General features: G+C 39.1%; 1 protein-coding gene and 1 long non-coding RNA gene across 4 annotated transcripts; one reads left to right on the forward strand and one right to left on the reverse strand.

Moving 5' to 3' along the window:
* Positions 1 to 1,854: 1,854 nt before the first annotated feature.
* LOC311052190 lies at positions 1,855 to 4,696 on the forward strand. The gene is made up of 2 exons (XR_014601483.1): positions 1,855 to 3,530; positions 4,019 to 4,696. It is a non-coding gene; the product is annotated as an uncharacterized lncRNA (long non-coding RNA).
* A 3,135-nt stretch (positions 4,697 to 7,831) lies between these two features.
* On the reverse strand, positions 7,832 to 11,149 carry cUnh19orf25 (chromosome Un C19orf25 homolog). 3 transcript variants are annotated; one of them, XR_014601481.1, is made up of 4 exons: positions 10,995 to 11,149; positions 9,468 to 9,639; positions 8,076 to 8,328; positions 7,832 to 8,008 (listed from the first exon to the last, which is right to left on the reverse strand). XR_014601481.1 is itself a non-coding variant. In XM_084067013.1 (3 exons), the coding sequence occupies exons 2-3, from the start codon at positions 9,610 to 9,612 to the stop codon at positions 8,141 to 8,143; spliced, it is 333 nt and encodes a 110-aa protein (XP_083923139.1). In that variant the 5' UTR covers positions 9,613 to 9,639; positions 10,995 to 11,149; the 3' UTR covers positions 7,832 to 8,140. The 3 variants fall into 3 exon arrangements, 2 of the variants coding, with proteins under 2 accessions (XP_083923139.1, XP_083923140.1); XM_084067013.1 differs by having other exon boundaries at positions 7,832 to 8,328; XM_084067014.1 differs by having other exon boundaries at positions 7,832 to 8,328; positions 9,468 to 9,632; positions 10,991 to 11,149.
* Between the last annotated feature and the right edge of the window lie 3,767 nt (positions 11,150 to 14,916).

A 14,916-nucleotide genomic window follows, 5' to 3' on the forward strand; every position in this document is an offset into this window, starting at 1 on the left:
GAAAAACACAACAACGGCTCGATCATGGCTTCACCCGGACGTGCAATCGGATGTGCGCATGCGCGGGAGTATATTTTTTTAATTAACCCTTGCATCGCGATATGGCTTTTGATTTCGATACACTGTATCGAACGTCATTTTCGGTTCGATTTCGATACGTATCGAGTATCGTGACACCCTTAGAATATTTTATATAATATATCATTGTATGAAATAATGTATAGTAGTACAATAATAACCTTGCCTGCCTCTGTGCTGAACCAACGTGGTGTGACCAGCGAGACCACACACACGCACACGTGCACAGGCGTGCAGTGCTGTTTATTGTTGATCATGCGTGACATGATGAAAGCATTTGTAGGTCAGGAAAAAAAAAAAATTATATATATATATATATATATATATATATATATATATATATATTTATTTATTTATTTATTTTTTAAGTTAAATTAAAAAAAAATATATATATAATTTTTATATATATATATATATATATATATATATATATTATGTTAAATTAAAAAAATAAAACTACATTCGAATGGACATTTTTGCATTCGAATGTTATTAATTTGTTTCGCATTCAAATTATTTTCGAATAATTAGTTCCACATACAGCCCTAGTTCCATCAGGCTTCTTGGCATGTGGTTATAAATGGAGTGATAAAACACAGAAAGCTACCACAGATGCAAGGCTATCACATTTTTCCTAGCACTAGGGGTGTATACCTTCCCAAAAATCACTATGAGAATTTTAACTCTTTAAGACTGGGAACGCATCTGTGTGCCATTTTTAGATTTCGTTGGGCTATTCCAAAATAGCAGATCTACAAGCTCATAGCGTGGCACTCGGTACCACACTATGAGCTTGTAGATCTGCTATTATTGAAAAATCATGAAAAGTATTTGATTTTTTTTCTTTCTTTTTTGTAACTCAAATCTTTGCTTCTGGGGGTTTTCCTGGAACTAAATATTTTTCAAATGTTCGCTTTAAAAAAATATATAATCCAAGATTTTGCCACAAATGTTTTTTGTGGCAACATTTTTCAAATAATAGCAGATCTACAAGCTCATAGCGCGGTGCCGCGCTATGAGCTTGTAGATCTGCTATTTTTGAATCGCCAAATAAATCTAAAAATGACACACAGATGCGTTCCCGGTCTTAATGGGTTAATGACCCCAAAGTTGGGGCCCTGGCTCACGGACTAAGTAGGTATCTGTACCCTCGATTAGAGGAAATATTCATGTTGTTACTGGTTGTTACTTTTCACTTACTTACTTGTTACTGCACTCTGTAACTGTCATGTCCTACCGGGGGATTTGAACCCGGGTCCACCGCACACGTGCTGAATATTTGACCACTGAGCCAATAGAGCATGTGTGCTTGCTCAGGGGAGAAATTGAATGTTGACCTTCAGGCAGTACCACTTGTCGACCAGTAGGCGTCCTGCCAGACCACAGGATGTAAATTATTTGTGTGTCACAATAATTACATAATCGTCTAATCACAGTTATTTGAGATAATCGCAATTATTTTTGCATAATAATTTCCATGTTGAAACATGTTCACACATTTTCAAATATAAAAAAAGCAGAAAAAGCAGATCTACAAGCTGACAACTCATCACAAAGTGACGCGTTGTAAGCTTGTAGACAGTGGCATGCACAGACATTTTGAGGGGCAGGTGCTCAAGTAAATTATACTTTTTTTTGTTTACTTGGTCTGCTCTTTTTTCCCCTCTACACCTATACCTCTTTGCCAAAAATAGCAGATCTACAAGCCCGTTGTGGGCTTGTAGATCTGCTATTTTTGGCTAAAGTTCTCCTCAGAAAAGGGATGCTAGGTTTCGAGTGGTTATGGTAAAAAGAAAAATCATATCACATAAAGATTTGGCGGACCCCCTGTAGTAACTCTGAGGACCCCCTGTTGAAGACCCCTACTGTAAACTGAAAAAAAGTGCACTTCTGGTCAAGAGGGCAAAGGGCAGGTGCTCTAGCACCACCTAGAGTCTATCTGTGCACGTCCCTGCTTGTAGATCAGCTATATCTGCTAGTTTTACATGTATAACATTATTAAATATGTCAATAATTTCTTTGTATGTTTAACTCATTCAGTGCCAATTAAATAAAAACAATAATTGCTTACTGTGCCAGTGATTTTTCACAGAATATTTATCTCCAGTATGATCGGTCCCCTGATGGTTGCTAATCACTGAGGGTTTCACTGTGCTTCCGCCAAAAAAGGAAAAATGTCATCGCGACCTCCCGTTCGCTTTTATACGCCTTTGAAAATAGCATATCTCTGACAAAAATAAAAAGTAAAATAAAAAAGTACACAGCAGCCGAGATACAGGATTTTTAAGTAATAAGTTAACCAGGAAGTGAATGGAACAGTAAATCGTGTGTGTGTGTGTGTGTGTGTGTGTGTGTGTGTGTGTGTGTGTGTGTGTGTGTGTGTGTGTGTGTGTGTGTGTGTGTGTGTGTGTGTGTGTGTGTGTGTGTGTGTGTGTGTGTGTGTGTGTGTGTGTGTGTGAGAAACAGTTTCAAGTGATCACACACATTATGCTTAAAGGGATATTTCACTTTAAAAAACACTTTGGGTCATTTTATTGTCTACTCAGGCTGTAGTGAGCCCCCAGACAGTTTTTAAGTTGCTTGATTCAGTATTTAAATATTTGATATAAATGTTATCAGACACGCCCCCTTCCTATACAAACCCATTATAACTTCAAACTCCATTTTAACCATGTTAGATTCATCAGAAACACCCGTCCTTGGTTCTGGTGACTGATATTGTCCTTCTAATACGTGAGGAGACCGTGTTTTTTCAATTACTTTTTTCATTTATTTTTGATATTTTTTAAATGGAAAAAAAATGAAATACAATAAAATAAATGAACCTGCCGGTTCTCTGAATTTTTATTTTTAAATAGGCTCTGTCATGATTAATAGACCACATATATGAAGTTAAACAACTAAATTCTATCCGAACGATATCTTAAAAGTAAATTCCGTGCCTCAAAAAATAAGTTTGAGAGCGTTTTAAAGTTTTAAAACCGAAAGTAAAAACAACACACAGAAAACCAATGGCTGCCGTTCCATTTTGGTCGGCTGCATCCATTCGGGCTCACTCGAACTCGCCACCTGATTGACCAACTTTCGCTGTCAATCACAGAACGATGAGCGAGGAGGGGCTTCACCAGGCTAAGGACGCTGATAGGTGAGTCCATTTGGTGAACGGGCCCAAGAAACGCCCGGATAAGCCTTCAGGCCAGCCTCACTCCTGAAATCAAATGGAAATGAGATTTTCCGGAGGGAGGGGCTTTAACAGGCTACACAAAAGCCTGAATAGACGATAAAATGACCCAAAGTTTGAAAGTGAAATATCCCTTTAAAGCTTTTGGATGTAATAACACTTTATTACATTCCTATCATCACATGTATAACCTCAACACATTGTCATCACATGATAGTCTCGTGTAGCCAGACAACTATTCCACAATCTCCGAATGTTACTGTATATAGCAGTGGTTCTCAAACCTTTTCATGTCAAGGACCCCCAAATAGACGCTTATTACCCCACGGACCCCCATTTGAAAAGATAAGCCAGGGACCCCAATAAGAAAAGGTTTTTATGGCTCTCTAGCAGTGATTCTCAACCATTTTAATTTCAAGGACCCCCATTTTGACATGCATTAGGGCTACGGACCCCCATTTAATGGCATTTATACCTCTGGGACCCCAATTCATATTGTAAAATCAATGTTAATTTAACTCTGAGAGTGTACAAATGGAACCAAATGGACCCTAACGGGTCCATTTGGTTCCATTTGTACACTCTCAGAGTTACAGACCCATAAGGGTCCATTTGGTTCCATTTGTACACTCTCAGAGTTACAGACCCATAAGGGTCCATTTGGTTCCTGTCCATCATTTAGCTGGGGACCCCCTGGAACCCCCTCAAGTACCCCTAGGGGTCCCCGGACCCCACTTTGAGAACCAATGGTATGTAGAGTCTGGAACTACAACTCCTGAAATCCAAGAGAGGAAGCTGGCCCTTCCGTTAATCCGAAGATATATTTTAAAATATCTTTGCATTTTATGTTTTAATGTCCCATTTCTGCCAAGCAGCAAGCTATATATACTTAGATGATTTGTATTTATATTAGGATAAATTTGCATGACTGTAAAGACTAAACGGAAGTGGGGAGGAGGCTTCATATCCGGTTTATATTCTAATCATGATCAGAGCTTCAGAGTCCCAGACTGTATGACCGGAAACATTTGAAAATTGTCCGGAGGCAACAGTCTGGCTACGCGAGACTATCACATGCAGTGTGTGTGTAGTGCTACAAAGATTGTGAAACATGGAAAACCTGTGGAACTATTCCTTTATTTGTTTATTTTTACATAATAAAAATGTGGTATTTTTTCTTGAAATTGATTTGGTATTCTTAGTTTATTGGAGGTGGTTATAATGTGCATCGATATGTTTTTCTTACTTGTACTTATTATTGTTTTGATATAAGCTGCTATTGTTACTGTTGTGTTGTGTGTTTACATACACACTGCTTGTGTTGATTGCATTTGGATGCTGATGTAATCTAGGCTTGTGCCGGTTTCAACATTTACAAACTGGACTGAACCGGTTACACCAAGTTTGAGTTATTTTGATATTTTCTAATAAATGTTATTTCTTTTTCCATTCAGTGGTTTTGTTTTTTATTGTTGTTGTCGTTATTATTCCAGAGCTCCGTCTACCAGTGACATCATCGGTTTTCAGTTTTGTTTTTTTCACACAGGATTTCAAATAAAAAACATTTTAAGTTAATGCGAGAACAATGGTTTCACTGCACTTTATATTAGCTTGGATACGCATCGATTATGTCACTGGTAGGCAGGTTTCTGAACTGTCCAGAGGTCACCAATGAGACACAGAAAAAACATTATAACCAGCATTATTTAGGAAAACCAATTATATCAGGACAAGGTAAAAAAACGGGTGAAGTGGTCCTTTAAATAAGTCTCTGAATGTAGGACTGTTACTTGTAACAAAGTATTTTTACTCTGTGGTTTTGCTACTTTTACTGAGGTAACACATGAGACGCACGTTTACGGAGCTAGTTCAGGCCAGGCAACTCAAGGGATTGGGCCATCCGATCAGGTGACTAGTCACATGCACTTTTTCTCCTATTAAGCCCATTAAGACCTGGAACTGTGTCATTTTTAGACTTGAGCTAAAAAGCGTTATTTTACACTTTGGGCTATTCAAAAATAGCAGATATACAAGCTCATAGCGCGGCACAGAGTGCCGCGCTACGAGCTTGTAGATCTGCTATTTTTGAAAAATCGTGAAAATGTGTGCAAATCTTCGAATATATATATTTTTTAAAGCGAACCGTTTTTAAATCAAATCTTTGCATCTGGGGGGTCCCTGGAACAAAATATTTTGATGGGGGTCCGCGGCCAAATACATATCATTTTGGGGGTCCTTGACATGGAAAAGATTGAGCACCACTGATATAGAAACATACGTTTTTCAGAATAATGTTGAGATTTAGGAGACATGTAGAATCGGCTTCAGGTCTCAATGGGCTAGCTGAGCTGACGTGCGTCGCTACTGCTGCTCTGCTGCCGAGATCCTGCTACCGCTGCTCGCTGCTTACCTGCATGCCGCTGCTGCCCATGAAAGTCATCCCACCCGCCTCCCCGGCATCCACCTGTAGGCTCTGTTTCTAGATCCCCGTGGGGGTTTAATTCATTCCCCGTAAATGCTATTTGGCATGTAACATTCATTAAAATGTTATTCTTACAGGGAATGAATGGATTCAGATGCCTGACGCCAAACTATACTTCCTCATGCTTTCTATATCCATGACTGAAGCTTGCTTAATAAATGTATATTCTAATCCAATCCAAGAGTTGTCCGACTGAAATGTGGGTTGGTTGATGTCATTTCATGGAGGTAAAGCAAAGCAAAGTTTGTTGTTTACCCAGGGTGTCGGACTAAGTACGAAACTTGTTTCCAGCCGGACCCTGCATGGAAGCCTTGCTCAAGGGCTATTCAGCGGTGATTCATGATTGATGTGATGAATTGGGGAATCGAACTAGGGATCTTCCGGTATCAAGGCCGCCCCTCTAACCACTAGGCCACCGCTGCCACTAGTCTGGTCTTGTAGATCATGACTGCTGTGGCTCCACAGTCTGTCCTGTGTTTACTAGGTCTCTCAGTAAAAACATTTGTGCCGACAGGGCGCCCTCTTCTGGTTGAAACATGTTACTTCCAATTTCCAATACTTTTACTCCACTACATCTCAGAGGCAAATATTATACTTTTACTCCACTACAATTATTTGAAAACTTTAGTTACTAACGACTTTTCAGATATAAATTAACATACATTAACCACTTTAGTCCTATTTTATACCTAGGCTATTTGAAAATGGCAGATCTACAAGCTCACAACACGTCACATTGCGACTTGTAGATCTACTATTTTGAAATATTTTTTACTTTTGGTACTTTAAGTACATTTTGATGCCAATACTTTTGTACTTTTACTTTTAACAGAGTATTTCTATATTGCGGTATTGGTACTTTTACTTAAAGGGTCTACACCATGAATTTTAACTTTTTCTTCTTTTTTGTGTGTTTTTGGTCTCCCCTACCTCTCTTCTATCCTCAAAAATACTCAGGCTTTCACAGCAAATCTGGGGTTTTATGTAAATTGGTCTAAAAACAGGCCAAACTGATTTGGTCCCGCAAGTGATGTCACTAGCGCGAACAATACCTCCCGGTTTTCAGTTCCAACCATTATTTTTGTTTTTACTTTTTCCACACAGAACCAGGAGATAACATGCATACAAACTGTCTCAATAGCGCCACGTGCCAAACAGGACAATGTGGTATTGCAGGTGAAAGTGCTTTATAAGCCAGAGAGAAGTTAGTTGGAATGAGTATATCTGAGGCTTGATTTAGGCTCAAACCTTTTGAAAAACGTTTGAGGGACATAAACAATATGATATTAAATATTATTATTTTTTAAATTCATGGTGTAGATCCTTTAAGTAAAGAATGTGAGTACATCAATAGAACTAAATCTAGGTCTGGGCAATTAGCTAAAAACATATCAAAGTCAATATTGTCACAAAGCATTAGATTAGATGGGTTCTGATGGGACGTCATGTTTATTGACAAAAGAAATGCATAATAAAACATCTTCCCAAAGGACAACCCTGGCAACTTAACTCTTTAAGACCGGGAAAGCATCTGTGTGTCATTTTTAGATTTCGTTGGGCTATTCAAAAATAGCAAATATACAAGCTCATAGCACGGCACCAACTGCCGCGCTATGAGCTTGTAGATCTGCTATATTTGAAAAATCATGAAAAGTTGTGCAAATATTTTGTTTTGTTTTATTTGTTTTGGCGGACATTTGTAACTGACAATGTTCTGGGGGTTTTCCTGAAACTAAATATTTTTACAAATGTTCGCTTTAAAAAAAGATATAATCCAAGATTTTGCCACGAATTTTCATTTTTTTTCAAAAATAGCAGATCTACAAGCTCGTAGTCCTCTGTCCTCATCAGTCATCAGTCCTCTCTCTTCACCTCAGTGACATCACTGTGAGGTCATCAGTCCTCTCTCTTCACCTCAGTGACATCACTGTGAGGTCACCAGTCCTCTCTTCACCTCTGTGACCATAGACATAAAGGTAGACACGCCTCCTCCGACTCTGGGGTGTCATATTGGAGGGGGCACGCTTCCTGACAACTGGCCAATCACAGCGCGTCCTTTCCGACACTTGGCAGATTCTAGTTGCATAAAAATACAACAGGATCCTGACAAGTCCCGGAAAAGACGCGCTGTGATTGGCCAGGAGTCAGGAAGCGTGCCCCCCTCCAATATGGCGGCCGTGATACAGGTCGCTCCATCAATGATGTCACTGTGAGGTCACGATGACATCATGGTGATGATGATGTCAGAGCATCAGTCCTCTCTTCACCTCGGTGACATCACTGTGAGGTCGCGGTGACATCATGATGATGTCAGAGCATCAGTCCTCTCTTCACCTCGGTGACATCACTGTGAGGTAACGGTGACATCACTGTGAGGTCACGGTGACATCATGATGATGTCAGAGCATCAGTCCTCTCTTCACCTCGGTGACATCGTGGTCCAGTCGCTCTCCGGCCGTCCGTAGCTCCTCCCTCTGGCGGGCCAGTTGACCCTTGACCTCCTGCAGCCTCTCGTTCAGGTCCAGGTAGAGACGGCTCTGCTGGTACCTGGACTCCACCTCGCTGTCTCCACACTGCCCCCTGGTGTCTGAACACGCACACGCACACGCACACACACACACACACACACACACACACACACACACACACACACACACACACACACACACACACACACACACACACACACATATTTTCAACCACTTCATCATCATCCATGGAGTTCCCTCCAGATCCCAGACACAGGCCCATGAGCAGAACACCAGAAGGAGCCAAACAGACCAAAATGTGTCTCAAACATGTGGGTAAAAACCAAGGGCCCAACTGAGTCTATTCACCGGTTTCTTGGCTGTGTGTTTTCCACTTCCTGTTTGGATTTCATTGGATATCATTACTAGGTTATATAGGATATCATTACTATCTGACCGGTTTCATTGGATTTCATTGGATAAAAAGACAGGAAGTGGAACACAGTGAAAAGCCTAGGAAACAGGTGTATAGACGAATCCACAGACGCGCGGCCATTGCGGCGGTGTCGCGTCCGTGGAGCATTGACACCGCAGCGATGGCTGCGCGCAGGGCAGCGCTCCGTGGATTCGTCTATACCAGTGGTTCTCAAACTTTTTCATGTCAAGGACCCCCAAATTGACACTTAATAGCCTGCGGACCCCCATTTCAAAAGATAAGCCAGGGACCCCCATAAGAGAAGATTCTTTACGGCTCTAGCAGTGATTCTCAACCATTTTAATTTCAAGGACCCCCAGTTTGACGTGCATTAGGGCTACAGACCCCCATTTAATGGCATTTCTATCACTTGGACTGCAATTTATATTGTAAAATCTATGTCAATTTAACTCTGAGAGTGTACAAATGGAACCAAATGGACCCGTAACGGGTCCATTTGGTTCCATTTGTACACTCTCAGAGTTACAGACCCATAAGGGTCCATTTGGCTCCTAATCTATCATTTAGCTGGGGACCCCCTGGAACTCCCTCAACCAACTCTCAGAGTTAAGATAACATTGATTTTACAATATGAATTGGGGTCCCAGAGATAGAAATGCCATTAAATGGGGGTCCGTAGCCCTAATGCATGTCAAACTGGGGGTCCTTAAAATGTATCTTTTCAAATGGGGGTCCGCGGGCTAATAAGTGTCCATTTGGGGGTCCTTGACATGAAAAAGTTTGAGAACCACTGGGTTAGAGGGTTAGGGTTTAAGGTCTTACCCTGGGTGGTGTCGTCCAGCACGGTGAACACGGGGTCAGAGGGCACCGCTCTCTCGATGTCCTCCAGGACCTGGGCCACTGTGGGCGGGTCCGGGCGGCTGGGCAGGACCACGCGCTTCTTGGTCTTAGAGCCCACCATGTTCATGACGACTCACTACTGGGTCTCTAACCTCTGAGACACAACATGAAGGAGAGGCGTCAGTGACATTCAGTGACGGAGGAAGTATTCAGATGTTTTACTTAAATAAAAGTAGCAATACCACAATATAAAAATACTCTGTTACAATTAAAAGGCCTGTGTTCAAAATGTTACTGAGTAAAAGTACAAAAGTATTGGCATCAAAATATCAGTGTTAAATAGATCTATATTGTGATAGTAATCATTACTATAGAGTGTTTGTTCAGTAACAGTGTTAAATAGCTCTATATTGTGATAGTAATCATTGCTATAGAGTGTTTGTTCAGTAACAGTGTTAAATAGATCTATATTGTGATAGTAATCATTGCTATAGAGTGTTTGTTCAGTAACAGTGTTAAATAGCTCTATATTGTGATAGTAATCATTACTATAGAGTGTCTGATCAGTAACAGTGTTAAATAGCTCTATATTGTGATAGTAATCATTACTATAGAGTGTTTGTTCAGTAACAGTGTTAAATAGCTCTATATTGTGATAGTAATCATTACTATAGAGTGTTTGTTCAGTAACAGTGTTAAATAGCTCTATATTGTGATAGTAATCATTACTATAGAGTGTCTGATCAGTAACAGTGTTAAATAGCTCTATATTGTGATAGTAATCATTGCTATAGAGTGTTTGTTCAGTAACAGTGTTAAATAGCTCTATATTGTGATAGTAATCATTACTATAGAGTGTTTGTTCAGTAACAGTGTTAAATAGCTCTATATTGTGATAGTAATCATTACTATAGAGTGTCTGATCAGTAACAGTGTTAAATAGCCGCCAAACCTTTGTTTTTTAGTGGGGTTTTTTTTTTACGTTAATCACTTGAACCCTACCATGCCCATTCTGGGGGGAAACAATAACTGAAAATAGCAGATCTACAAGCTGACAACGTGCCGTGCTGGAATATTGAAACCATAAACCACTTTAGTACCAGTTTAAATGACATTAAAACCAGTTTCACCTGTAAAAGTAATGGGAATAATAGAGTAGTACAAGTGTGACTTACCTTGTAGAAAATACATTAAATCAATACAATCACACACACACACACACACACACACACACACACACACACACACACACACACACACAAAGACTGATGTCAACTACTATACAACTATTATACAACGTTTTATGTACTTTTTAAGGCATTCTTACAGACACACCTGTCACCAACACATGTGACTTTTGAAAACAGCAGATCTACAAGCTCACAACGCCACGCGTTGTGAGCTTGTAGATCTGCAGTTTTCGGGCTGCAGGCTAATGGCTACAAACAGAAGCTAACATGTAAACAGTTCATAAAGCTACAGTTAGTTTAACAGCCAGTAAAAACTCACCAGTTTGTTGACATCAGGCTGTGACCCTTTGAATCGATTATTAATTGATTATTGATTATTGTTGATTAGTTTTAATTGTATTTCGATGTCAAAGTTTATATAAAATAAACAATTGAAGATATTTTTAAAAAGCCTGTCGTTTAAACAGAGACGGAACGAAGAGCCCGGTTTTTCAATCCGTTTCCTGTTCCACTATTCATATCCGGCCTAGAGCCCGCCCCTGGTGTATCCGGTCTTTTCCACGTACACACACATGCAAGTGCATGAACCGTTTCCGTATCCGCTCTGGACCGGATGTGTGACCCTGCAAAGCGGAATAGACCCCCAGATCACGCTGACGCGTCACACCGTAACCAGATCCCATAGCCCAAAAGGGACGGTCGCGATGATTGGACGCCTGCTTGTCAGGGAGACGGACGTAGCGCGTTTGATTGATGATCATTACATTGATTAAAAACGTGTGACTCGACTCTAACACATGGATAGGCCTACAGATGATAAAGTGTTAATTAATAATTATAATTACATTTAAATGAAACGGGGGTAAATGTTCAAATAACACAAGAAATGATACCTAGTTGTTGTCCTGACAACCACCAATCACACGTGACCTTCGCTCCAGCCTATGGGACCACTCGGTAGCGTTCGGAGCGTTGCTCTGCTGCCTTCCAGTGGCGACATCCAGACACTGCAGTCTGCTAGGAATAGTTTTAACCACATTAATCTATCTATCTATCTATCTATCTATCTATCTATCTATCTATCTATCTATCTATCTATCTATCTATCTATCTATCTATCTATCTATCTATCTATCTATCTATCTATCTATCATACATATTGTATAAATTATGTATTAACATACTCTACCATACAGATTGTATAAGTTATATTGTATTAACATACTCTACCATACAGATTGTATAAGTTATATTGTATTAACACACTCTACCATACAGATTATATAAATTATATTGTATTAACATACTCTACCATACATATTGTATAAGTTATATTGTATTAACATACTCTACCATACAGATTGTATTAACATACTCTACCATACATATTGTATAAGTTATATTGTAGGCCTATTAACATACTCTACCATACAGATAGGACACACTTAAATGTTATTCATTAAAAAAGTAACATATGGTGAGGCTTTAACCTTTTTTATATAGGCCTAGAAGTTTTAATCTTGTATATAAAGCCATTTTCACTTAATGCAATGTGTAAACCTTTTTTCAATTAATGTGGATATGGCAACACGGATGCTCTGCATCTCATATAGTAAAAACAACAGACACAGTGGTGAAAGACGTTTGTGAAAGAAGTGTAGTGGAGTAGAAATACTCAAGTAAAGTACAAATACCCCAAAATTGTACTTAAGTACAGTACTTGAGTACATGTACTTAGTTACTTTACGCCGCTGCTCTGCACAGGTGAAGATGATTTAGTGTTGATGAGTGAAAAGCAGTCTGTAGACCTATTCGCTCTGCAGGATGAACATCTGGTCAGAAAACGGAAATGGTTGGGCATGTAACGGCCGGGTGAACGTGTTCAACGCACCGGATCCAGTAGGCGGGGCTTTAGACCGGATGTGAATATGGATTTAAGGCAGGCGCAGACGCACTATGTCTGGTTTCAAACAGTTTGGCTTGGACGCCGCGCCGCTCTGCTGAAGGTAAACGAATGTTTGATTTATATCTAAAGTTTAAACACTCACTGTGTGGGGGTTTGTAGATAACCCCGCTATACGTTCATGTGTGTTTACTACTTTAGTCTTGGATCAAGACGGTCAGGGATTGAATTATTGATGGTGATCGAGTCTGATGTTTGTTGGTAGTTTTAAACGGAGCCTCATAAATCCCCATAAATGAACCCAATCCAACACATAAAGTGTTTAAACACAAAGACACGGATGTAACTCGTCCATGCAGGTCTGTTGTGCTCCTTAATATTACGTAAAGTTGAATAAAGACACGTTTTAATCCCGTGTGTCTGAACGCCGTTCTTTTTCCACATTTACATGGAGTGTAATACCTGCGTTCACCTGCGGCAACAAAGCCACTTTCCCAAATAGTTTGTGGTTCTGTGTTTAAGGCTCGTGCGTCTATATTTATTTATATATTGTAAATATAAAGTGATTATCTTAAAGCCACAGATGTTATCCGTACATACGGGGTGTTAGTGTTCAGTTAATGTTCAGTATAAATTTAATAAAGAAGTGTTTTAATCCCGTATGTGAATGAACGTCATTGTATTTCCTGGATTACATGGGGTGTAATACCGGTGTTCACCTGCTGCAACCGCACCACTTACACCCATTGAATGATATATACAGTGATGTTCAGACAGACCAGATTGAAACATGTATTTATTGAATAATGCGGAATATTACTGAACATAAAGGGTCCGTATGGTGGGATAACATCTGTGGCTTTGGGATAAACACTTTATATTTAGAGTAATATACATTTATCAAGATGTTTGAGACTTTAACATGGAACTAAAACTCCAAACACTATTTTTGGAGAGTGTTCAAGAATGTCATAGATGAGATCATAATAATAATAATAATAAGGGTAATAATAATAAAGACATTTTATTTGTACAGCACTATTCACATTTCATACTTTTCATAAAATATCTAGAACAAAACAAATGTAAAAGCCTAAGGATAGAGATTAAACTGAGCTAAATTGTAACATAAGATAAATAACACTCAGGCAGGAGAATAAGTAATCTAAACTAAATATCCATATCAAAATCGCTAAGAAGAAATGTGAGTCTTGATCTAATGCTAAAATGAAACTATAATATAATCTCTATCGGGAGGAAACCTCATAATTATGTACAAAACGGTTACTTTTCAGGATTCAAAAATGGAAAAAGTAGCAGATCTACAAGCTCAAAACATGTTGCTTTGTGCGTTTCAAGCTTGTAGATCTGCTACTGTTGATGCTTTTAGCCTGTAGTTTGATCAAGTAGGACGAGAGGTTTCTGCCCGACAACAACAAACGTACATACTTAACACTATATCTCACCTTCACTTAATGCGGCCCACAGGTTAATATCAGAATACTGATATATTATTATTATATTATTATTATTATTATTTCAGCTGTCATGATTCTAAACATGCAATCATGACCCGCTTTATCAGTTTAATGACTTTATATCCAATGTATTTGTATTTAAGTTCATAAAGTTAACTTAAATATAACTAAATGCATTTGAAATTAAATAAAAAAAAATACTTTTCAGGATTCCAATTAAAAAATACCAAAAAAGAATTCAGGGTTCCAATTCCAAAATAGCAGATCTACAAGCTCAAAACGCGCCGCGATGCGACGCGTTTTGAGCTTGCAGATCTGCTATTTTTGCTGCTTTTGTGTGATATACTAGAATGACTAATTTAATTCACGAAAATAGTAAAAAAAATAAGGGGATAAGAGGATTCTGCCCGACAGCAACTATATGCAATGTGTCCCTCTGGAGTGAGTGTGGAAATATAGTGGTCCTCTGCATCATCAAAGTTGCATCACCCCTGCGCTATAACCTACTAAAAAACTCTATTTTCTATTATTGTTATTGTTATTATTATTATTATTATTATTATACAATATATGAAATATAATGAATGAGCAAAAAAGGACAGAATGTGCCAAAAAGGCACAAAAATCCAGGTCCAGGCACTCAGGTGGATTTGAAATTAAAAAGCCTTTATTGGGCAATGGGCTTACAGAACATTAAAAAACACCAACGCGTTTCGGCAAACGCCTTCTTCAGGGTGTTGCTGGTGAAGAAGGCGTTTGCCGAAACGCGTTGGTGTTTTTTAATGTTCTGTAAGTCCATTGCCCAATAAAGGCTTTTTAATTTCAAATCCACCTGAGTGCCTGGACCTGGATTTTTGTGC

The sequence above is a fragment of the Gymnoscopelus microlampas genome, assembly GCF_963454915.1.
Source record: "Gymnoscopelus microlampas genome assembly, chromosome: 9".
Classification (NCBI taxonomy): Eukaryota; Metazoa; Chordata; class Actinopteri; order Myctophiformes; family Myctophidae; genus Gymnoscopelus; species Gymnoscopelus microlampas.

Excerpts from the sequence above, each read along its gene's own strand:
- cUnh19orf25 (XM_084067013.1), bottom strand. The coding sequence starts at position 9,612 with ATGAACATGGTGGGCTCTAAGACCAAGAAGCGCGTGGTCCTGCCCAGC. Across the intron at positions 8,329-9,467 it reads GCTGGACGACACCACCCAGG|ACACCAGGGGGCAGTGTGGA; the intron begins GTAAGACCTTAA and ends GTGCGTGTTCAG.